This window comes from Balaenoptera borealis (assembly GCF_965194805.1).
Source record: "Balaenoptera borealis genome assembly, chromosome: 3".
Lineage (NCBI taxonomy): Eukaryota > Metazoa > Chordata > Mammalia > Artiodactyla > Balaenopteridae > Balaenoptera > Balaenoptera borealis.
Window position 1 is genome coordinate 86879400 of NC_138866.1, and position 26335 is coordinate 86905734.

At 40.1% G+C, this 26335-nt stretch overlaps 1 protein-coding gene across 2 annotated transcripts in view; it reads left to right on the plus strand.

Moving 5' to 3' along the window:
* Positions 1-4432: 4432 nt before the first annotated feature.
* GOLM2 (golgi membrane protein 2) overlaps positions 4433-26335 on the plus strand; it is a 102030-nt gene continuing 80127 nt past the window's right edge. The window contains exon 1 of one of the 2 annotated variants that reach the window (XM_082388791.1): positions 4433-5076. In XM_082388791.1, coding sequence (XP_082244917.1) covers positions 4750-5076 — 327 coding nt within the window. In that variant the 5' untranslated portion in view covers positions 4433-4749. The remainder of the gene's footprint in view (positions 5077-26335) is intronic. The other variant, XM_082388792.1, reaches the window with a different exon arrangement.

Below are 26335 nucleotides of genomic sequence, written 5' to 3' on the forward strand. Positions count from 1 at the left end.
CAACTGTGTTTTCTCTTGACTAGTACTGGCTGCCATGGGAAGGGGGCATTCTCTTCACAAGGTAACCCTTTTCAGCTGAGGTAATTCTGAAGGTGGCTGATAGCTGAGGGCTATCTGTTGACAGCACTCCCGGCAGCTGGGGGAAAAAGTCCTTCATTCCTGAAATGGGATCTGAGTGGCACATCATCGCATCCATCTCCATGCACGACATCATACCCCTTCCTGTGACTGTGACTTTTCCCCCTAGCCATCCAAAACCTGGTTGATCTGGGGGTATAAAGGTCTGGACCCCTCCAACACAGGACAGCTCTGAAGGGACATCCCAGCTTCAGAGCTCTTCAGGGAGTTGGCTGAGGCTTTCACTGAGACTTTATAGCAGCCCAACTTCTCCCTCTGCCCATCCTGTTTTCCTCCCTTCCCTTCCCTTCTCTTCTATGGGTGGTGATCCCAGGAACACTCCCTTAAAAAAACCTTCCTAACTTCCATCTCAGAGTTTGTTTCCTGGGGAACCCAACTTGTGACACTATGTCTTTATTCAGTCACTGACTGTTCTTAATTGGAAGGGAGGTAATACATGCCAAGAAAAAGAAAACTGTGGGAATTCCCTGGTGGTCCATTGGTTAGGACTCAGTGCTTTCACTGCTGGGGCCCCGGGTTCAATCCCTGTGGGATTGGGTTCCCTGTGGGAACTAAGATCCCACAAGCCACGACATTATTTGTTTAGTTCTACCCAACACTCTTTCTGTTTCTTGGTATCAGACTGCCCACTGGCAATAGAGGAGTGTCCTATGTTGGGCCAATCATAATCCCCCAACTCCCTGGGCACAGTGATAGGTACAAGTGGTGTGCACATGATCAGGCTTGGACAACCAGAATCTTTCCTTGGTCATTTTTGTACTGACAGCTAGAAAACTGAACTCCTTTGCTTCTCAGATCATGGAACTGGCAGGATGTGTCCCTATGGATGCTGGGGCCACATTTCCCGTCTACAAGGAAAAGGGCCATCTGACGTAGGAGAGAATAAAGCCAAGAAGAGGGCGGAAACAGAAAGACCTCAGTTCCTGGTGCTCTTCCAATAGTACTGTAAATTACCCTAGTATCTATCTATCTATGCACCCACCCACCCCACCCCCACACACACACATATATAATTTTACTTATTTATTGCTTAAACCAGTTTAGGTTGGTTTTTTTTTTCATTTACAATGGAAAAACTTGCCTACGCATCTCTGTATTTTCTATTTCTACAAGCTGCTACCTTCTCTAACCTAGTCCTACTCAATGTCCTAAATATTGAAGAGTAAGCTATAAAATAACTACTCCTCTGCTCAAATCCAGGAAGTCAAATTTTTTATGAGTCAACATATATTGAAGACAATATATGCCAAACAGTATTTTGAGCTCAAGAAAATGAGCTCCACATAAAAGCAAAATTCCTATGATTTAACCTCACTTACCACTGGGTAATAGATTCTTACGCTTCAATTAAATCTTTTTTTTTTTTTTAGAAAGGGTTTTTTTTTTTTTTTTTTTTTGGCTGCGTTGGGTCTTCGTTGCCGCTCACTGGCTTTCTCTAGTTGCGGTGAGCGGGAGCTACTCTTTGTTGTGCTGCGCAAGCTTCTCATTGCAGTGGCTTCTCTTGCTGCAGAGCACGGGCTCTAGGCACAGGGGCTTCAATAGTTGTGGCACGCGGGCTCAGTAGTTGTGGCTCACAGGCTCTACAGCGCAGGCTCAGTAGTTGTGGTGCACAGCCTTAGTTGCTCCACGGCATGTGGGATCTTCCCGGACAGGGGCTCGAACCCATGTCCTCTACATTGTTAGGTGGATTCTTAACCACTGTGCCACCAGGGACGTCCTCTTTTAAATCTTAAAACATTATTTGTGATTATACTGCCTTTCCAATTATATGAATATATTTATATCCATACTTGATATCATAAAAGATATCCTCCCAAATAGGAACTTTTATAACTAATTTTTAAAACTTTAGAACAGTTTTAGAAATACAGAAAACCTGTAAAAATACTACAGAGTTCCTATATACCCTACATCTAGTCTCCCTCATTACTAACATCCTAGCTTAGTGTGGTACCTTTGTGACAATCAATCAGTAATAAAAACATTATTATTAATTAAAGTCCAAGTTTATTCAAATTTCCTTAGTTTTTACCTAATGTCTTTTTTCCGTTCTAGGATCCTATCTAGGATACCACATTATTCTTTTGGCTGTGAAAAATTTTCAGACTTTCCTTGTTTTTGAGGACCTTCATAGTGTGTAGGATTACTGTTCAGGCATTTTGTAGAATGTCCCTCAATTGGGATTTGTCTGATGTTTTCCTCATGATTAGATAGGGTTATGAGTTTTGGGGAGGAAAACCACAGAGTGCTACTTCCATCACACCCTATCAAAGGTACATGCTAACAACATGACTTACCACTGTTGTTGTTAACCTCGATCATCTGATTTAAGGAATTGACTTTTACCTCAATTAGTTTAAAGCCTAATCCAGAACCATCCATAGGAGAGCACTTATACAGTGTCTTCATGATATCTGGATTGGGTTTCTTAGTAGAGGGAAGAACTCGAAGAGGTAACCATCAAAACAGATAAAAAAATTTTCTCCGCAGGGGAAGAGTGGAAAGAGGATTGTTTTTCAAGCTTCAGCCCTGCCACTTACTAGATGTATAACTTTGGGCAAGTTACTTCCACATCTGTAAAATGGAATAATGGTACCAAATAGTTCTTTTAAGCATCTGATGAAACAAGTGTATGTGAATGTGTTTTGTACAATAATATTATACTTCTACATGCTAGAATCCCACATAAAAATGAAAACACTTTTGGAAAGATCATCTGAAACATCTTAAGCAGTTTAACGTCACTTTATAGTTTCAACTGCTGGCTAAGCAAAGCAAAGTCAATATGAAATTGAGGAAAGGATAGGTGGATCCATTATAGACGAGGAATTCCCATTTTTGCCTTGCTCCCTTTTGCCAAGGTCTGCTTGTCCTTTGAGACTGGAGGGGATTTCTTAGATCTTATGAAGCCAGAGCAAAGGGCTCAAGTTTGATGTGGACTAAATATTAATAATTTTGGTGGTTTTTTTCTGTTATTTGTGAGAGAGAAATCATCACTCTTTCAGGATGCAATAATTCTTCCAGGCTACTCTAGGACTACTAGGCAAGAAACTTTATTTTTGAAATGGACAGGAAACATAGAATAATTATTCAAAGATAACAAGTCTTCTTACTTCAAAATCATACCACTCTGATTTGAATGAAAATACCAAAGTTTTTGCGTTTCGTTGGTTTATGTTCATTCTTGAATCTGAGGTCTGAAAAATAAAGCAACTCCATCTTCTCCTTAGGATAGAGCCAAATAACTTTTAAAACTTCTATGCGAAAGATGTTAAAAAAAAAACTTTTATGCGAGGACAAATGAAATATGCAGAAAACACAAAAGAGGTGAAGGCTTTTTCTGCATCACTGTAATTAATGCCGAACATATAGCAACAGTTAGCCTAGTATAATGCAAAGAGCAATGATGTTAGAGACCAATGACCCGAATTCAAGCCTAATTCTGTCTCAAACAAGATATGGGACTTTGAGAAAGTTTCTGGTACATCTTTGTGTCTTGGATTCCTCATCTGTAAAACTGTGTTGCTGAGAGGATAATATGAGACTAAATATGCAAAAACAATTTGTAAGGGATCTACTATATCTAACCCAGACCGTGCTTGCTGTCAGTAACAGCATAAGTTATCATTCATTGTGGGCAGCTTCTGGACTTTCTACTTGGAAGCCCAGTTCAAGGCAAAAGCAGCAGTTAGTTTAGGAACAGGGGCTCATACATTCTGAAGTTCTTTCCATTAGTGAAAGCAGTAACCTTGGAAACCAGGCTGGCACCACCTCTTTCAGTCATAAAGCTTAGTTTCTCTTGCTTTCCTCCGTAATGTTTGGGGCACCGCAATTTCACGGTCGTTTTCTTTCTGGTTATTGTTTTCTCTCCACATCGTTAGCACAAGCAAGAAAACCTACTGAAGCAAATACAAAATCTTTCTAGTCGCCCCTTCTGCCCGCAGCTCACCTAAGTTTTCCTTACATAGCGGTCGCAACCTCAGATGTCCTCAAAAACAAAAACTCTCACGAGGGCCATGGCATGGTAGGCACTCCCTAGACCGTGGGTCAAGGGGCTTGAGCAGGTAAAAGCCGAAGGGGCTCCGGTTCAGGTATACAAGAGCTAACCCAGACCGCCAAAATCACAACACTCTTCCGTACAGAGATAACCCTCGCGAGATAAGACTGCGAAGAGCGAGAGAAGCCCACTTTCTCGCGAGAAGAGGGGGTGTTGGCGGAAACTAGGAAATGACCCCCTTGGCGACCCAGACCCAGCCAATGGGCGGGGCCAGAGTTAAATCCACCCCCTTCCGCCTCTTTTCCCCGCCCCCTAACCCTGAAGTATTGGACCTGGGGTTCGGGCAGCTGGGTTCTCCTGGTTCCGCCCAGCTGCTGCGGGGTCTAGTTCAGCGCCTGCGGAACGCGCTGTGGCAGGATTTGAGGGGGGGGGCGGGGAGGGGCCTGCGGCTTGCGGCCCCGCCCCCTTCTCCGGCTCGCGGGCGGGCGAATCGGCCCGCCTCCGGCTTCAGCCGGCCCTGGGGCTGCGTCCCCCAGGCAATTCAGCCACCTCGGCCTGAGCGTCTGCCCGCAGCGTCGGCGCCGAGGCACCGGGGTACAGCCTGGTTCGGCCCCATGGTGGGTTTCGGGGCGAACAGGCGGGCCGGCCGCCTGCCCTCCTTCGTGTTGGTGGTCCTGCTGGTGGTGATCGCGGTCCTCGCCTTCAACTACTGGAGCATCTCCTCCCGCCACGTCCTGCTTCAGGAGGAGGTGGCCGAGCTGCAGGGCCAGGTCCAGCGCACCGAGGTGGCTCGCGGGCGCCTGGAGAAGCGCAATTCGGACCTCCTGCTCTTGGTGGACTCGCACAAGAAACAGATTGACCAGAAAGAGGCCGATTACGGCCGGCTCAGCAGCCGGCTGCAGGCCAGGGAGGGCCTGGGGAAAAGATGCGAGGATGACAAGGTAAGGACGAGCCCTCTCCCCTCAACCCCCATAGCTTTTTTCAGCTCCGCGGTGGGGATGTTCGCCCAGCCGTGGCTGCCTTATGCCTTCCAGAATTGCAGCCTCGGAGGCTCCCCTTACCGCTAACAACCCTATTTCTGTCGGACTTTAACCGGTTTAATCACTGCCACATTTTCCAGTCCCTGCCAGATGAAACTGGCTGTTAAGTTTTGGTTCTCAAGAGTGGCCTGTGTGTGGATGCCGCCTCTTCTCCAAGCTCAGCTGCTGAGCTGGCAGTAGTAATCATCTGGCCTATGTGGTCGGCCGCCTTACGTTTACACATACACAAATCTGGAGGCTGCCGGATTTGGTGCGTTAACCTTATCCTTTATTCCGTGCACACTGATTATTATTAATTTATTTATTTAAAGAATGGGGCCTCCTCTAACTCCTCTACTTATGGTGGTCACCATATGTTTTTTAAAGCAGTCTGAGTTTTCTTACATCTCTATAGGGCTATGTATTAAGCAAAGAGTCGGATATTACTGCCTTTTTTGTGATGAAAATGTTATGATAGATGGGCTCTGGAGCCATATATGAGCCACTTGTGACTTGGACATAGATAATCCAAAATTATGTACTCAGTTTGAATGGTCAGTGAAATAGTCGAAAAGGTAGAGCCTAGAAATAAGTTCTAAGCAACAGAATCTCATGTCATTGTCCTCACTGATCTTGAAAGGAAATAAAAATGAAATTTTGTATGCTTAACTATTAGGGTTGGTGTTGGAAAGCCATACTAAGTTTAAATTTTAAAAGTTTAAAGCTAGACTGTAACTAGACCCGCCGCTGAATAGTCTTTGTTCTCACCAGCATATTGGGAACTATGTTATTAACTTATGACCTATGCAACTTCTGTTGATTTACCACAGTAAATTTCTGGGTGGGATAAGTAGATGCCTTTCTTTCTGGACCCTCTTTTGGTAGTCTTCACACTTTTTTTGTGTGTGTTCCTATTACAAGTTTTTATTTTGTATATTAAAATTATTTGTAATAAGTCATTATAAATTAAAATCTCCTGAGCTCCCAACTTCCTTATTGTCACCAACCTCTACCTTGTTTCTTATTTCATGAAGATTGAAGCCCTTAGGTAAGTGCTTTTCTGTAACCTACACCTTCACCATAACATAGACAGCTTCTGAGAGGAGCAAGAGTTCAGCAAACTTACAAACATACTACATACTGAACTCTATAGACTGAAAAATTCTCTTGGGTGGAATAGGCAAAAATCTATGAAATTTTGTAGTATTAAAACAAGGTCTTCAGTCTTGGAATGGTTAGGCATACTATTCAAATTCTCTCCAATCTGGAAAGAAAGATAAGTCTTTTTTAGTAATTTATACTCAGGATTCCATTTCTTCCATCTACTGGACTGTAATTATCAGTTTCTTTCAGTAGATTTTCACTTTTACCTTCAACTATATGTAGGTGTTCGCTGTTCTAAAATTTTTTTATTCTTCCATATACTCCCTTCTCCCAATCAACCAATGTCTTTTTAAATTTCACTGCTGAACTCCGGTTATGGGTGGTCTATAAATGTTTCATCTATTTCTTTTTTCATCCCCATCCTAATTTTTTTAATTCTGTATGCCATCCTTCTTTCCTCCTCTTTTCTGAAGCTATTCTCTTGAAGGTCACAGGTGTCAGTTTTCCTGGTCAAATCCAAAAACACATTTTTATTCTCATTCTATTTAATTTCTCAGTAATTGATTGTCTCTAGCTTTTTGGAAACTATCTCCTTTCTCGCTTCTGTATTATTGAACTCTCCAGATTTGCTTCCTGCCTTCTTCACTATATTCTTGGCTGGATTTTTTTTTTCCCCCTCCAACAGCCTAACAGTAATGGACTTTATTCTTGGGCCTTTGCTTTCCCCTTACAGCAGTATTTCTCAAGGTGGTGTTAAACAGAATGCTGTCCTAGAAATTGTTTGTAGATGGTCAGGAGAAAAGAGGAAAACCTTCTTTTTGGAGGGAAATATTAAATAGTATAAGCAGTATATCCTCCTCTTGGAATTCATAATGCCTGCTAGCATATAAATGCTCTGAGAAATGTATTAGTAAAGAAGCCTATTTAATTTTGTTTAACTTAGTCTCTATCAGTTAATTTGATCACCGACTACTGTTTTCTTGGCCTACTTGTTACCATGGTACAGAAGAATGTAGCAAAGCACACTAGTTTGAGAAATGTTGCCCCAGGTATCTTAACTATTGTTTGGCTAATATTCTATGCAGCTGGCTCACAAATCTATACCTCTTCTTTGCATGTCAATTTTATATTTTGAACTAGCTATAGCATCTTTGTTGGATAGCTTGTGAGTGTATGTTCCTGGGGTTAATGAGGAGGCTTTGAGTTGCTAATAGAAAGGGTTGTCTTGGTCTAGATGAACTATAGATGAAATTTGTCTTTCAGAGGTGTTTCCTTTATTCCTGCTACTCCCTCAATAGCTGAGAGGAGGGACTTATTTTCTATAAATGATCTAAAATCCCTTTGGGTGGTGATAGTGTTGAAGTAAAATTGACAATTAAAAGTGTCTTCCATTTTAAAATAGACTTGTTTTAATGTTTAATCATATTAATGTAGTCTCTTTAAAGTAAAGGCTCTCTCTGCCTTTCAGGGTTTTTACCTATAGTACACACTGGTGCTGGCCCCCTCAATAATCATTTATACCCCCTTTGTTTGGTATATATTCTTCTCTGTGACTCAGGGCTAAGTTCTGATTGGTTTAAACTGATTATGGTAATTTCATTATTCCCAGTGATTAGTTTAGGAAGGGGCTGGCTAGTGAGTTGTGAAGGGAAGTTTCCTTGCTCCTTAAAAGAGTCATACTTGCACCTCTGTGGTTATCTGACCCCAAATCAAAAATCTCCAGTCTAATCATAAGAAAGCATCAGACAAACTCATATTCAGGGACATTCAGGGACAAAGTACCTGAGCAGTACTCTTTAAAATGAAGAGATGGTCTCTTCTGCCAGATACTGTTGCTTCTGCACATGATACCTGAAATTGAGGCAACCGGAGTGCTGGGAGAGTTAGCTAAGGAATGGCTGAGGCACTGAAGATGGCAGAGTGGAGTGTTACAATAGAATATTGGCACTCGTTATGTGAGATAAAAAAATTTCCGTATTGTTTAAGTCAGTCAAGTTGAGAGTTCCTTAGTTGCAGCCTAAGTAAGGTATCCTGACTGTTAATATTCTCATTGTCACCGTAGTATCTGAGATGGAGGTTAAATCTTATATGTCCCCAGGGCAATGAGGGCAGTGACCTCAAATCTGCACGTGGTTTTGGGGTTCCTCAAGGGTCTTTATCTTAAGTATCAACAGTGGTGTTTGGACGCCTGACTAGGTACTTGCTTCACAGTTTTTTGGAGACCAGCATCTTATGGCGGCATCACCTCCCTATATACCCTTCCCCACTCCACTCCATAGATGTTCCACACCAAAAATCCCTTTGCCCTGATGAGCTAGCTGCCTTAGGTATGATGTGTTTTGAGGGGGTGTTGGCAAGGCAGTCCTTGCTCCGGCTACCTTTTTTTTTTTTTAACTGTTATTTTAGACCATTTTAGATCTATGGAATTATTGCAAAGATAGTACAAACAGTTTCCTCATACCCCACACCTAATTTCCCCTGTTATTAACATCTTACATTAATATGGTACATTTGTCATAATTAATGAATCCCTATTGATACATTACTAATAACTGAAGTCCATACTTCATTTTGATTTTCTCAGTTTTTCTCTAATGCCCTTTTCCTGTTCCAAGATCCCATCCAGGGTTCCACAGTACATTTAGTTGTCATGTCTCTTTAGTCTTCTTTTAGTTGCGACAGTTTTTTCAGACTTTGTTTTTTATGATATTGAAAGTTTTGAGGATCACTGGTCAGGTGTTTTGTAGAATGTCCCTCAGGTGGGATTTGTTTGATGCTTTTCTCAGGATTAGACTCAGGTAATGGTTTTGGGGAGGACGACCACAGAGATAAAGTGCCATACTCATCGTATCAAGGGAACATCTCCCAAAATGACTTATCACTAGATGTTAACCTTGATCACCTGGCTTGAGGTAGTGTTTATCAGGTTTCTCCACTGTAAAGTTACTCTCTTTTTCTCCTTTTCCATGCCGTACTCTTTGGAAGGAAGTTACTATGTGCAGCCAACACTTAATGAATTGGGAGTTAGGTTCTATCTCCTTAAGGGCAGAGTATCTATATAAATTACTTGGAATTCTTCTGCATACAAATTACTTGGACCTTTATCTCCTCTCCCTTATTTATTCAGTCATTTATTTATATCAGTATGGATTCATGGATATTTACTTTATACTTTAGGTTATAATCCAATGCTACTTTATTTTGTTGCTCAAATCGTTCCAACTTTGGCCATTGGGAGCTCTTTCATTTGCCTCCTGTATCCCTCTGACATAATACCCCATCATTGTGATAAACCCCTACTTTCTGGCACTACAAGATGCTTCTGGCTTATCTTGTATACTTCCTGCCCCAGTCCTAGACTCCTTCTCCATGGAGCCCTAGTTCCTTTTATTGGAAAATGGTATTAGACACCAAAGTCTAGGTGCTAGATGTACTCATTGCAACTGTCAGGCTATCTTTGGGAATCTAGGAATCCCTGCTCCACAAGAATCGGAAAGGTGACATTGGACATCTTCTAATTTATTATTCTATCCTGCCATTTTCAATCTGTTATCTGGGCTGTTAGAACACAGAAATTCTTTAAGGGAGCTTGAAATTGTTCATGGAAGTGAGAAACAAGCTCCACTTCCTTGGGATTCCCCCCACATTTGCCTTATTTTTTTGCCTTCCTCCCTAAGGAGTTTCAGCCTAGAGGGGTGTATTATTGGTTACGGCTGCCGTACAAAATACCACGGACTGGTTGGCTAAAAACAACAGAAATTTATGTTCTGATGTAACATAAACTCTGATGGAGTCTAGAAGTCCAAGGTTGAAGTACCAGCAGGTTGGTTTCTTCTGGAGCCTCTCTCCTTGGCTTACAGATGGCCACCTTCTTGCTGCTTTTTCATCTCATGGTTGTCCTTCTGTGCTCCTGCATCCCTGGGGTCTCTTCCTCTTCTTATAAGGACACCAGTCGTATTGGATTAGGGTCCCACCCTAATGGCCTCATTTTAACTTAATTACCTCTTTAAAGACCTTATTTCCAAATAGGTTTCATTCTGAGGTACTGGGCGTTGAGACTTCAGTATATGGGTTTTGGAGGAATACAGTTCAGCCCATAACAAGGGGGAATCTGTGACACACACACTGCTTTTTCTTTCTTCTTTCTGTGAGAAAGACCCTTTCTTCTTTTTCCTAGGTGTTGGTTATTTCTCTTATCCTAACTTGAATTCTTCCTGCCTGTATCTTGTACCAAAGTTATGTGATCCAGGTGGGCCAAGTCAAGCTCTTGATAAATAAAAGAAGCTGTTAGAATGTAGAAAAATACCTTCCCAAAACTGTTGTTTTATTACAGATGAAAATAAAAAGTCAGTTTTTAGGTTTGAAGCTGAACAGTAAATGACCTCTTTTTCCCTTTAACAACCATAATCCTCCTTGATGGCAGTAATATATTGTACCTTTGCTTGAATAGGGGAAAGGTCATGTGCCAGAAAGGAGGGTGGGTAACATATTACTCTTTTTTTTCCAAAAAAATCATTGTTGCGTTTGTGTGTGTACACAACACTCATACACATACCAAGTAAGTATATGTAAAAACCCTGGCACAGAGTAGATGTTCATTACCATGGTCTCAAATCCTGGCCTGCCATTTGCTATGTGTAGAACCCCGGGCAAATCACTTAACTTCTCTGTGCCTTGGTTCCGCATCTGTAAAATAAGGACAGTAATACTTAGCTCTCTCACTCTTGTGAAGTTTAAGTGAATAAATTCATTTAAATGCTTAGAACAATGCCTACCACATAGTAAAAAAAAGAAATGTTTAATAAGTGTTATGTTAGCTATTATTATTCCACAACCTCTTCCTTATTCCTGTCCTGCCTTCTTTCCAGGATGGGATTCTGTCCGGGTTCCTGCTTAAGATCCGTCCCAGCTCTAGCCAACCTGCCTCACCCTTTGCTCCTGGTTGTCTGACTCCACCCCTGCCACCTTTCCTGGTCCACTTCTAATTAGGCTTAGTTAACTCCTCTCATACTTGTCTCAGCTGACTCCCTGAAGCCTGCCTATCCCTCTGTAATTTGAAGATCAGCCTTGTACAGTTCTTTAATATGCTGCACATGAAAATTCCTGCCTTTGCCTCTGCCTCCCCCCTCATAATCTGGCCAAATTCTAGCTGTTGTTTAATTGCTACCTCAAATTATTCATAAGCCATACAAAACTCATACCTCCTCTCCAAACTATATATCCCTTTCCTACCTTCTTGGTCCTTATAAAGCTCATGCAACTGTTATTAAGATGGAGGTTAGAAATTTTGGTGTCATCTTTGATTCCTTCAGCATCTCATATTCAGTGAAGGTGCAGAGGAGTTACTTGATCAAATTGAGTTTAAAAAAACATCACTCTGGTTGCAGAACAGAGAATTGATTGGAAAGGAAGCAGGAGCTTCCTAACTAGCCTCCTTGCCCTGGACTCTATTTCTTTCAGTTAGTTCTCCCCCTTAAGCAAACCTGATCTTCCTCAAACCTTACTTTCAGAGTAGTTGTTATCACTCACTGTGTCAAATCAGAATTCTGCTGTCTAACCTTTAAGGTCTTCCTTGGAGTGCCTCCATCTACCTTCGTCTCCCACTGTCTCCTGACCCAAACTGTGTTCCAGACGTGTTGCTTTGCTTACCTTTGTCCCCCCACCTGCTTTTCTGTGTCATGTTAATTTCTGTTTCTGTACCTTTGTTCCTGTTAATGACTCTTACCTCTTGCCTCTTTTCTGTTTCTCTGTTATACTAATCTTTTGGTACTTCGACCATGAATCCCTCTGGGACTTCTGACCTGGAGTATGCTTTTTTTTCTTTGTACACAAGTAACATTTATTGTTTGAGCCACACTAATTCATTTTGTTTTTCATTTTTGACTAATAGTTTCTTAGGTGTTGACTTTGTCTTCTCAACAAAATTTTAAGTTGCTTGAGGAAGGACCATATTTAAAAATTTTTCCAATGAGTTCTTGATAGTCCTTAGAGCTGATACAAAGTGTTATGGGTCACTGGATTAGAGTGGACCCTAATCCAATTTCTTGTGTCCTTATAAGAAGAGGAAATTTGGATACATAAAGAAATACAGGGAAGAAGCCCATGTGGAGATGGAGGCCTTGATTGTAGTGATGCATTTATAAGTCAAGGAATGCCAAGGATTGTCAGCAACTACTAGAAGCTAAGAAAGAGGCAAGGAAGGATCCTCCTTTAGGGCCTTCAAATAGAAAGCATGGCCCTACAGACAACTTAATTTTGGACTTTTAGCCTCCAGAATTGTGAGAGAAAATTTTTGGTTGTTTTAGTCACTGGGTTTGTGGTACGTTGTTATAATGGCTCTAGAACAGTGGTCCCCAACCTTTTTGGCACCAGGGACCACATTCGTGGAAGACAGTTTTTCCACAGATGGGCGGGGGGCGGGGTATGGTTCAGGTGGTAATGTGAGCGATGCGGAGCAGGAGATGAAGCTTCGCTTGCTCGCCTGCTGCTCACCTGCTGTGTGGCCTGGTTCCTAACAGGCCGTGGACCAGTAATGGTCCGTGCCCCAGGGGTTGGGGACCCCTGCTGTAGAAAACTAATATAAGATTCAATAAAAACTCTGGCAGACTTTTAAAAGTTATTTTATTTTTTTGTAGAAACTGACAAGCTGTTTCTAAAATGTATATGGAAATGCAAATAACCTAGAATAGCCAAAACAATTTTAAAAAGAACAAAGTAGGAGGACTTATACTCCCTGATTTCACGACTTATTATAAAGATATAGTAATCAAGACAGTGTGGAATTATTGAAAAAAAATAGGCATATAAATCACTGGAACGGAATAGAGTGCAGAAATAGACCCACAGATATATGGTCAATTGATTTTTGGCAAAAGTGCCAAGACAATTTAATGGGGAAACATTTCAATGAAAGATGTTAAAGCAACTGGATATCTTTACGGTGGTGGTGTGGGTGGTGGTGTTGTATACTGCTGTGCTGCTTCACAACATATACAAAATTAACTTGAAATGAATCATGGACCTAAACGTAAAAGGTGAAACTATAAATCTTATAGAAGACAACACAGGAGAATATTTGTGACTTTGGATAGGCATGGATTTTGAGGGCGCAAAAAGCATGAACCATAAAGAAAAAAACAGATAAATTTGATTATCAAAATTAAAAACTTTCCTCCTCAAAAGGCACTATTTAAAAAAAGAAAGAAAGAAAAAGCAAGTCATGGGTTGGAAGAAATATTCACAATACATTTATCTGATAGAAGAATTGTATCAAGGCAGTCTCCTGTACCAGGACCCAGCCCACCCACCAACAGGGCAACACCAACTCCAAGACCCCCAAGGTCCTACAACCAGAGACCCGGGAACTCCGCTCAGCCCACTAGCAAGTCAGCACTAGCCCCCGGGACCCCCTGGGCCCCAAACCCACCCACCAGCAGGCTGATACCACCTTGGACCCCTTAGCCAGCTACCCCAGGATCCAGCCCCACTCACCAGTGGGCCAACACCAGCTTTGGGACACCCTGGACCCTGCAGCCAGCTGTGTCAGGAATTGGCCCCACCCACCAGTGGGCCAACACTAGTCCTAGGACCCCAGGGCCCTCAGCTAGTAGCCTGTGATCCAGCCTCACCAACCAGTGGCCAGCAGCCTCCACACAAGGCACAGCCTGGTAGCCAACAGGGCTGGGGGCCAGCTACACCTACCAGACTGCCTGCAGTAGACAGACCACCACAACAGAAGGGCCCATGTAGCCCACATAGGGGGCACCCCTAGAGCATATAGCTCTGGTGACCAGAGGGGAGTGTGCTGCTGGGACGCATAGGACATCTACAAAAGTCCACTTTTCCGAGGTTGGGAAATGAAACCAACCTACCAGATACTTAGAAATAAAAACAGTAAATTAGGCAAAATGAGGCAACAGAGGAATATCTTCCAAATGAAGGAACAAGATAAAACCCCAGAAGAGATAAGTGAAAAAAAAGAGATAAGTGAAGTGGAGATAGGCAATCTACCCAACAGAGTTCAAGGTAATGATTGTAAAGATGTTCAAAGAACTTGGGAGAAGATTGGATGAGCAGATATTTGAAGTTTTTAACAAGACTTAGAAAATATAAAGAAGAACCAAACACAGATGAAGAATACAATAACTGAAATGAAAAATACACTGGAAGGAATGAACAGTAGATTAGATGATACAGAGGTATGGATCAGTGAGCTGGAAGACAGAGTAGTGAAAATTACTGAAGCCGAACAGAAAAAAGAAAAAAAAAGAAATGAGGACAGTTTAAGAGACCTCTGAGACAACATCAAGCATACTAACATTCACGTTGTGTGGGTCCCAGAAGGAGGAGAGAGAGAGAAGGGGACAGAAAACATAATTGAAGACATTATAGCTGAAAATTTCCCTAACCTGGGAAAGGAAACAGACATCCAGGTCCAGTAAGCACAGAGAGTCCCAAACAGGGTCAACCCAATGAGGACCACACCAAAACACATTGTAATTAAAGTGGCAAAAATTAAAGATAAAGAAAGAATATTAAAAGCAGCAAGGGACACACCAGTCAGAATGGCCATCATCAAAAAATCTACAAACAATAAATGCTGGAGAGGGTGTGGAGAAAAGGGAACCCTCTTGCACTGTGGGTGGGAATGTAAACTGATAAAGCCACTATGGAGATCAGTATGGAGGTTCCTTAAAAAACTAAAAATAGAATTACCATATGATCCAGCAATCCCACTACTGGGCATATACCCAGAGAAAACCATAATTCAAAAAGACACATGCACCCCAATGTTCATTGCAGCACTGTTTACAATAGCCAGGTAATGGAAGCAACCTAAATGCACATCTACAGACGAATGGATAAAGAAGTTGTGGTACATATATACAATGGAATATTACTCAGCCATAAAAAGGAACGAAATTGGGTCATTTGTAGAGACGTGGATGCATCTAGAGACTGTCATACAGAGTGAAGTAAGTCAGAAAGAGAAAAACAAATATCGTATATTAACACATATATGTGGAACCTAGAAAATGGTACAGATGAACCGGTTTGCAGGGCAGAAATTGAGACACAGATGTAGAGAAAAAACGTATGGACACCAAGGGGGGAAAGCGGCGGGGGTGGGGGGGTGATGAATTGGGAGATTGGGATTGACATGTATACACTGATGTGTATAAAATGGATGACTAATAAGAACCTGCTATATAAAAAAATAAATTAAATTAAATTTAAAAAAAATAATAATGCTTATGCAGTGAAACCTCAATTAAAAACTCTGAACAGTGAAGTTCGGGGAGGTTCCTCATTGATGAGTATACTGATGTGCTGGAGGGCACCCTGACTCCACAGGGATGGATGCTCTTGCACCCTCCTCTCCCCCATCCTGTTGCCCTAAGTACCTCTTCATCTGGCTATTCATTTGGATCCTCTATAATAAAAGGGCAATCACAAGTGTACTGCTTTTCTTGAGTTCTGTGAGGTATTCTAAAAAATTTCTGAACCTGAGGAGGTCATGCAAATCCCCCAATTTATAGACGGCCAGGCAGAAGTGTGGGTTTCTTGGAGATACCTGAAAATTGTGGCTGGGGTCTGATATGGGAAGGGGTAATCCTGTGGGACTGTGTCCTTAACTTGTGGGGACTGTGTTAACTCTGGGTAGTTGGGTAGTTAGTGTCAGAACTGAATCAACCCAGTCAGCATCAGAGAATTGGTGTTGAAATGTAATCACACATTCCAGCCTTCCCCACCCACCCATGTCACCAAGGATACAGTACACCTCACAACTGACCTGAGTTCAGTTCTGTCCAACAAAGCTTTCTTGAACACCCAGACATACCAGGAGCTGGGAGGCATGCTGAAAATAAAAAGATTAATCAGCCACAGTTCCTGCCCTTAAGGAGCTCATGGCCTAGCGTGAGAGAAGACAACATGTAATTTCAATATAAGTAAAGTCATAGGGTATGGGTAGAAGAGTGCAATGTATGGGGCTATAGAGATACATCTCTAAAAAGCACAGCTATCAATTTAAAAATGGGCCAAGGAGCTTAACAGACACCTTACTAAAAAAGATACACAGATGACAAATAAGCATATGAAAAGATGCTCCATATCACATGTCATCAGGAAACGCAAATTAAAACAACAATGAGATACCACTACCTACCTATTAGAATGGCCAAAATCTGGAACACTGATAACACCAAATGCTGGTGAGGACATGGAGCAACAGGAACTCTCATTCATTGCTGCTAGAAATCCAAAATGGTACAGATACTTTGGAAGACAGTTTGGAGGTTTCTTATATTTGTACCATCGTACCATCCCAGCAATCGTGTTCCTTGCTATTTACCAAGAGGAGTTGAAAACTTATGCCCAGACAAAAACCTGCACACATACGTTTATATCATTTCACTCATAATTGCCACAACTTGGAAGCAAACAAGATGTCCTTAAGTAGGTAAATGGATAAATAAACTGTGGTACATTTAGACAATGGAAGAATATTAATCAATTAAAAAGAAATGAAACTTAAATGCACATTACTAAGTGAAAGAAGCCAATCTGTAAAGGATGCATACTATATGATTCCACCATATGATATTCTAAAAAAGGCAAGACTACAGAGAGAATAAAAAGATCAGTGGTTCAATATTCATTGCAGCACTATTTACAATAGCCAGGGCATGGAAGCAACCTAAATGTCCATCGACAGATGAATGGATAAAGAAGATGTGGCACATATATACAGTGGAATATTACTCAGACATAAAAAGAAACAAAATTGAGTTATTTGTAGTGAGGTGGATGGACCTAGAGTCTGTCATACGGAGTGAAATAAGTCAGAAAGAGAAAAACAAATACCGTATGCTAACGCACATATATGGGATCTAAAAAAAAATGGTTCTGATGAACCTAGGGGCAGGGCAGGAATGAAGACGCAGACATAGAGAATGGACTTGAGGACACGGGGTGGGGGGAAGGATAAGATGGGACGAAGTGAGAGAGTAGCAGTGACATATATACACTGCTAAATGTAAAATAGATAGCTAGTGGGAAGCAGCTGCATAGCACAGGGAGATCAGCTCGATGCTTTGTGACCACCTAAAGGGGTAGGGTAGGGAGGGTGGGAGGGAGATGCAAGAGGGAGGAGATATGGGGATATATGTATATGTATAGCTGATTCACTTTGTTGTACAGCAGAAACTAACACACCATTGTAAAGCAATTATACTCCAATAAAGATGTTAAAAAAAAAGAATAAAAAAAAAAAGAGGGCGGGGATATGGGGATATATGTTTACGTATAGCTGATTCACTTTGTTGTACAGCAGAAACTGACACAACATTGTAAAGCAATTATACTCCAATAAAGATGCTAAAAAAAAAAAAGGTCATGAAGAACCTAGGGGCAGGACGAGAATAAAGACGCAGACCTACTAGAGGATGGACTTGAGGACACGGGGAGAGGGAAGGGTAAGCTGGGACAAAGTGAGAGAGTGGCATGGACATACACTACCAAATGTAAAACCGATAGCTAGTGGGAGGCAGCCACATAGCACAGGGAGATCACCTCGGTGCTTTGTGACCACCTAGAGGGGTGGGATAGGAAGGGTGGGAGGGATGGAGATGCAAGAGGGAAGAGATATGGGGATATATGTATATGTATAACTGATTCACTTTGTTATAAAGCAGAAACTATCACACCGTTGTAAAGCAATTATACTCCAGTAAAGATGTTAAAAAATAAAATAAAAGCAACAGGGGAAAAGCAACAAGTTATATACAAGGGAACTCCCATAAGAGCTGACTTTTCAGCAGAAACTCTGCAGGCCAGAAGGCAGTGGCACGATGTATTTAAAGTGATGAAAGGGAAAGACGTACAACCAAGAATACTCTCTCTGGCAAGGCTTTCATTCAGATTTGATGAAGAGATCAGAAGTTTTACAGACAAGAAGAAACCTTGAAGAGTTCAGTACCACCAAACTAGCTTTACAGAAAAGTGTTAAAGGGACTTTTCTAAGTGAAAAAAGACCACCACTAGAAACCTGAAAATTACAAAAGAAGAAGTCTTTTTATAAAGGCAAATATACCATAATGGTAGTAAATCAGTCATGTATGAAGCTAGTAGGAAGGTTAAAAGACAAAAGTAGAGGGCTTCCCTGGTGGCGCAGTGGTTGAGGGTCTGCCTGCCAATGCGGGGGACACGTGTTCGAGCCCTGGTCTGGGAGGATCCCGCGTGCCGCGGAACAGCTGGGCCCGTGGGCCACAATTGCTGAGCCTGCGCGTCTGGAGCCTGTGCTCTGCAACAGGAGGGGCCGCGATAGTGAGAGGCCCGCGCACTGCGATGAGGAGTGGCCCCCGCTTGCCGCAACTGGGGAGGGCCCTTGCACAGAAACGGGGACCCAACACAGCCATAAATAAATATATAAATAAATTAAAAAAAAAAAAGACAAAAGTAGTAAAATCATACATATATGTAATAAGCAGTTTAAGGGATACACAAAAGAAAGAGATGTACAATATGATGTCAAAACCAGTGAATGTTGGGGGCAGGGAGTAAAAATGCTGGGTTGTTAAAATGTGTTTGAACTTAAGAGATCAGTAACTTAAAATAATCATATCTATACATAGATATAGATTGCTATGTACAGTGAGAAGAATATAGTAAATAACTATGTGTTATCTTTGTATGGTGACATATTCTAAGTAGCCTTATTGTGGTGATCATTTTGAAATGTATAGAAATGCCACATCACTATGTTGTGCAACAGGAGCTAACATAGTGTTGTAGGTCATTTATACTTCAAAAACAAGCAAACAAACTCATAGTAAAAGAGATCAGATTTGTGGTTACCAGAGGGAGGGGGTGGGGAGAGGGGAAATTGGATGAAGGTGGTCAAAAGATCAAAATTAACTTCCAGGTATAATATAAATATGTACTAGGGATGTAATGTATAACATGATAAATATCAGTAACACTGCTCTATGTTATATATATGAACATTGTTAAGAGAGTAAATACTAAGTTCTCATCACAAAAAAAATTTTTTTTCTATTTCTTTCATTTTATATCTATATGAGATGATGGATACTCACTAACTTATTGTGATAATCACTTCATGATGTATGTAAGTCAAATCATGCTGTATACCTTAAACTTATACAGTGCTGTATGTCAATTATATCTCACTAAAACTGGAAGAAAAAAATTGTACCAGAGTATATAAAAAGCCTTTACAACTCAATAATAAGACAACCCAATTTTTTAAAATGAGAAGAAATTTGAACAGACGTTTCATCAAAGATTTATGAATAGCAAATAAGCACATGAAAAGATGCTCAATAAAATTAGTCATCAAGAAAATGCAAATTAAAGCTGCAATGAGACACCACTACATACCCATTAAAATGACTAATACAAAAAGACTGACAATACCAAGTGTTAGTGTGGACGTAGAGTAGCTACAACTCTCATGTACTGCTGGTGGGAGTATAAAATGGTGCAACCACTTTAGCAAACTACTTAGCAGTTTCTTATAAAGTTAAATATAACTTTAAAGTTAAGTATTTATGTTATAAATATGACCCAGCCATTTCACTCCTAGGTATTTGCCGAAGAGAAATGAAAACATGACCACACAAAGACTTATACACAAATACCCATAGTCGCTATATTCACAAAAACCAAAAACTGGAAAAACCCAAATGTTCATCAGCAGGTGAATGGATAAACAAATTGTGATAAATTCATACAGCAGAATATTACTCAACAATAAAAAGGAATGAATTATTGATACACTCAGCAACATAGATGAATCTCAAAACATTATGCTGGGTGAAAGAAGACCAATGTAAAAGAGTACGTACTTGTGATTCCATTTATATAATTGTGTAGAAAAAGCAAACTAATCCATAATAGTAGAAAATAGAACAGTTGTTGCTTTAGGCCAGAGGTGGAGGGAGGGAAGACAAAGGGGCAAGAGGAAACTTTGAGGGGGTGGTAAAAATGTGCTATATCTTGATTGTAGTGGTGGTTACACAGATGTATAAAGTTATCAAAAGCCATCAAACTGCATACTTTAAATAAATGCAGTCTATTGTATGTAAATTATACAATAACTAAGTTGTTAAAAAATAAAAATTAACACATGCAGTAGAACTGTGGGCAAGCCAATCAATGGCTTCCTATTGCCCTTAACATAGCTCACAAATATTTTCACAGTATGACTTCAGCCTTGAAGTCCAGTATCAAATATTATTATTCTTTTAGCTCCCTCCACACCACATACTGAATTTTCAGATCCTCAAACTTTCCATGCTTTTCCCTATTCTGTGCTTTGAAACATAGTGCCCTACACTCAGAACCCTCTTCTCATCTCTCCCAAGCTCCTTATTCCTTCAAACCTCTCACTAATTCTTTACCTCACTAAAGCCTAATCATTTTTAGGACTCAACTAAAACTCTCTTTCTCAGAAATGTCTTCCCCAACCCCTTAAGCGATGTTAGGACCTCCCCTCATATTCCCTGCTGGATTGTAAACTCCATAGGTATACTGTATCTGTCTCATTCACTTGGTCACTGCTGTATCCACAGCATGTAGCATAGGAACTGACCCCAAATAGAGGCTCAAACATATCTGATGAATAAAGAAATGAAATTGGGGTTAAAAATGGAAGCACAGGGTATATAAACATTGAGTGGGAGAGGGATCAGATGAGAGGAAATGGGTGTTATTGAAGCTAAGGAGAAAAGTTTCAAGAAGGAGGGACCGGAGAGATCAACTGTACAAAGTGCTAAAGATAGTGAAGTTTAAGAGTGGAAAATGTTAGTGGATTAGGCCTTTGTTAATCATCAAATGAGAAGAATTTTTGTCCCAAGTTGACTTAAATTAGATATGTAGGTTTGAAATTGTAAAGAGAAAATAAATTATTTCATATTAAATAGAAAAGTCTTCCTAGAGATAAGTTTTGAAGTCATCCTTAGGGGAAGGACATAGTTTGGCAGAGAGGAAGAGTGGGACATGGAAGGCAACTGATCAAAATCTCTGAGGAAACATTGTTCAAAGGGAGCTACCTGGCCAGGAAAAAATAAAGCAAGAAAGTTAGATAAAGTTTTAAGAATCAGAAAGAGAAAATTGAAGCACTGTGAGAAACTAAAATTACTGCATGCCTTGCCTGTGCCAAGATGGACAAAAACTTTAGTCAAAGGGAGCGTTAATTCTCTTCCAAGTAAGAAGCCAAAATGTGGAAACCTTAGGTCTTCATTCACAAAAAACAGTTTTTGCTTTATGAAGTCACAGTTAAACAAATACTCCCTGTTGCTTCAGAGGACATATACTACATTGCCACATTATAGAATATGAATTGTTTCTTTCCTCTATGCAGTGGGTGGAAGGAATCTCCTTGAATGTTCTTTTAGGTTTTCTCTGCATAACTGAATCCTAGCCAACATTTTTCAAGAATGAGTTAGTTTTATGATCTACATGAAACCTCCTGGGATTACTCTGACCCTTATCATGGGAACAAGAAAAGGCAGAGAAATATGGAAATAAGAAAGGAAGCCAAAAAAAAGAAAAGCGGGGACATGTTTCTAAGAACTTTGTAGTACAGAGTACATTATGTTATCAATATATTTTTGTCAGTTAATATATTAGGGTTTTAATACAAGACCAGGGAATTCCCTGGCAGTCCAGTGGTTAGGGCAACATGCTTCCACTGAAGGGGGCACGGGTTCCACCCCTGGTTGGGGAACTAAGATCCTGCAAGCTGCGTGGTGTGGCCAAAAAAAAAAAAAAAAAAGACCAATTTCTTCAAGATTAACTATACCAATGCACCCAGGAAATAAAGGAACTAACATTATTAAATGTCAAAATCTGTACTAGAGGGCTTCCCTGGTGGCGCAGTGGTTAAGAATCCGCCTGCCAATGCAGGGGACATGGGTTCGAGCCCTGGTCTGGGGAGATCCCACATGCTGTGGAGCAACTAAGCCTGTGCGCCACAACTACTGAAGCCCGCGTGCCTAGAGCCCGTGCTCTGCAACAAGAAAAGCCACCACAATGAGAAGCCCGCGCACCGCAATGAAGAGTAGCCCCCGCTCTCCGCAACTAGAGAAAGCCTGTGCACAGCAACAAAGACCCAATGCAACCAAAAATAAATTTATTTAAAAAAAAAACAATCTGTACTGGACAGGCTTTTATGTATTTCCATTAATCCTTCTCATTTTATGGTTGAAGAAACAGGCAGGTGAGAGAATGGCAGAATTCTAAACTCAAAGGTCTGTTTGATTCCCAAAGTCCTTTCCAATAAACTATATTGCCACACATTATGTATCTATATCTGTATTGTTTTAAAATATATAAAATTATATATTATTATATAAGAGTAATTATCTTGCCAACAAATCAGATAACTTTTGAGTATTCACTATGTGTATTAGTTGCCTAGGGCTGCGGTAACAAAGCACCACAAACTGGATGGCTTAAAATAATAGAAATTTATTATCTCACAGTTTTGGAGAGTAGAAGTCCAAAATTAAGGTGTTGGCAGGGCTGTGCTGTCACTGGAGCCTCTAGGAGAAGATTCTTCTAGCTTCTGATAACTGCAAGCGTTCTTTGGCTTATGGCAGCATAACTTCAGTCTCTGTTTCCATCTTCCATGGCTGTCTTCCCAACACGTCTGTGTGTCTTTGTCTCTACACATGGTGTTCTCTTCCCTAATTCTGTTTTCTTTTCTAATAAGGATACTGGTCATGGTGGATTAAGGCCTACCCTAATCCAGTGTGACTTCATTTTAACTTGATTACATCTGCAGTGACGCTATTTCTAAGTAAGGTCACATTCACAGGTATTGGGGGGGGGTTAGGACTCAAACATATCTTTTGGGGGATACAACTCAACCCATAATAAGTCTATAAATCAATTTGGAGTGAACTGAATCTTAACCATATTGAATCTTCCAATCCATGAACGTGGTATATCTATGTTTACATCTTCTTTAAATTCTTGCAGCAACATTTTATAATTTTCAGTGTTCTAGACTCACATATTTTATTATGTTTATCCCCAAGTATTTCATGTATTTGATGCTATCAAAAATGGAATTGTGTCTTTTATTCCATTTTCCACTTCTTCTTTGCAGGTGTATAGAAGTGCTATTAATTTTTATATATTGGTCATTTCCTTGCACTAGAACTTATTAGTTCTAGCACTAATGGAATCTAAGGATTCTACAAAAAGCCATTAGAACTCATTAGTAGTAGGTTTTTGGTAGATACTTTAAAATTATTTCTGGACAGGATCATGTCATCTGCAAATAAAGACAGTTTTTTCCCCCTTTCCAGTTGGATGCTTTTTATTTTATTTTTCCTTGCCTTATTGTACTGGCTAGGACCTCCAGTACAATGTTAAATAGAAGTAGGATTGGATATCCTTGCAGAGAGAGCATTTAACAAAATTTAACACTCATTCATGATAAAAACTCTCAGCAGAATAGGAATAGAAGGAAACTTCCTCATATTCATCAGGGATGTCTATCAAAACCCCACAGCTAACATTATATTTAATGGCAAAAGACTAAATGCTTTCTCCTAAGATCAGAAACACTGAAGGATTTTAAGTAGAGAATTACTTGAGCAAATTGAGCTTAAAACTCTACTCTGGCTGCAGAATAGAGAATTGACTAGAAGGGAGAAAAAGTAGATGTAGGGAAAATAAATAAAAGATTTTTATTAAAGAATTTTTTTTAGTAGTACAGATGAGAGATAATGGAGTCTTCAGGTAAGCACAGTATAATTTCTTAACTTGGGCAATACCAGCCTCAGGAGGCATTTTTGTTAGTACTGACTGGGGAGTGTTAATGGCATTTAGGTGTGGAGCCAGCAGCATGTGGAATCTTCCTGGACCAGGGCTTGAACCTGTGTCCCCTGCATTGGCAGGCGGATTCTTAACCACTGCGCAACCAGGGAAGCCCCTGCACTGGCTCTTAAAGCATGCGTAAATATGTGCTGGGGCTATCATGGATATTATCCACATATCTGATTACACTACTTTTCTGGAAGACATAATCAAAATATTCTGATGTAAAGGCACTCATTATCAACTCATTATCTTTCTGGCATACATAGAATGTATCCTTTTTTTGAAACATATGATAGTACATCTAGATTAGTATTTTGTTCATTTAGAAACTCAAAAGTATTCTCCTGGTTCAATTTAGCATTTATATGAAGAGAAGAAGACCTAATGGGTGCATAATGAAAAAATTGAGTAGTCTTATATACTGCATATCATCAGGGACTTGTTGCATAAACTGGAAACTAACTTAAAATAAATTCACAAAGGGTAAAATGAAAATAAGTCCTTTTCCTGATATAGTGCTTTGTGATTTTTCAAAGCACATTATATGCATAAGTCATTTATATGGGAAAGTTGAGTATTTACCATGTGCTAGGTGCTAGGGATAGAAAAATAAGATTCAATACTAGTCCTCAATAGTGGATATGTAAATCAGCTATACTTCAATTTAAAAAAAAAGAATATTAAAAAAAATTACTAGTCCTCAAGGAACTTTATCTAATGGGGGAGATACACATAGAGAAATAATTCGTAATGCATGATTAAATGCCACAGTAGAACTGTTTACAAAGGGATTTGAAAGTATTAAGGAACAATTGATTAACTGCTTCAGGAAGTCAGGAAAGAAAGGATTCACTGAAGATGAATCCTAATGGATGAAGAGTAGTTCACCGAACTTAGAAAGGGGTAAGGACAGAAGGAACATAAATGAAGCCAGGAAAGCTTGAAAGTATGTTGTACCTTCACAGGTCAAGCAGTTCAATAGGAGAGTGGAATGCAAGGTACATGTTGGTGAGAAGGAAGGGAATTTGTGGCTGCAGATAAAGCTGTTCAGGGCCAGACTCTTTATTATTAATTTTTTTATTGTGGTAAAATTTATGTAACATAAAATTTACTGTTTTAACCATTTTTAAGTTTACAGTTTAGTGGCATTCACAACATTGTATAATCATCACCACTATCTATTTCCAGAACTTTTTCACCATCCCAAGGAGAAACTCTGTACCCATTAAGCAATAACTGCCCCCCTCTCCCAGCCCCTGGTAACCTCTATTTTACTTTTTGTCTCTATGAATTTGTCTATTCTGGATACTTCATATAAATGGAATCATACCACATTTGTCCTTTGTGTATGGCTTATTGCACTTAGCATAATGTTTTCAAGGTTTATCTATGTTGTAGCATGTATCAGAGCTTCATTCCTCTTTACGATTGAATAACATTCCATTGTATGTATATACCACATTCTGTTTTCCATCCTTCTGTTGATAGACACTTGAGTTGTTTCCACCTTTTAGCTATTGTGAATAATACTTCTTTGAACACTGGTGTATAAGTCTGTCTGAATCTCTGTTTTCTGTTCTTTTGGGTATGTACCTAGGAGTGAAACGCTGGGTCATATGGTAATTCTATGTTTAACTTTTTGAGAAAGCACCAAACTGTTTTCCACAGTGGCTGCACCATTTTACACTCCCACCAGCAATGCACAGGGGTTCCAGTTTCTCCATAGCCTTGTCAACACATGTTATCTTCCCTTTTTTTTTTAAATAATAGCCCATCCTGGTGGTATCCCATTGGTGGTTTTGATTTGCATTTCTCTAATGACTAATGATGTTTAATATTTTTTCATGTGTTTCTTGGCCATTTTTATCTTCTTTGGAGAAATCTCTATTCAAGTCCTTTGCTCATTTTTGATGTGTTTTCTGTTGAGTTGTAAGAGTTCTTTATGTAGTCTTGATATTAAATCCTTGTCAGATATATGATTTGCAAATATTTTCTCCTTTCTGTGGGTTGTCTTTTCACTCTGTTGATAGTGTCCTTTGATGTACAAAAGTTTTAAATTTTGATAAAGTATAGTTTTATTTTTTTCTTTTGTTGCCTGTGCTTTTTGTGTCATATTTAAAAAACCATTACCAAATCGAAGGTCATGAAGATTTTCCCCTATGTTTTCTTCTAAGAGTTTTATAGTTTTAGCTCTTGAATTTAGGTTTTTGATCCATTT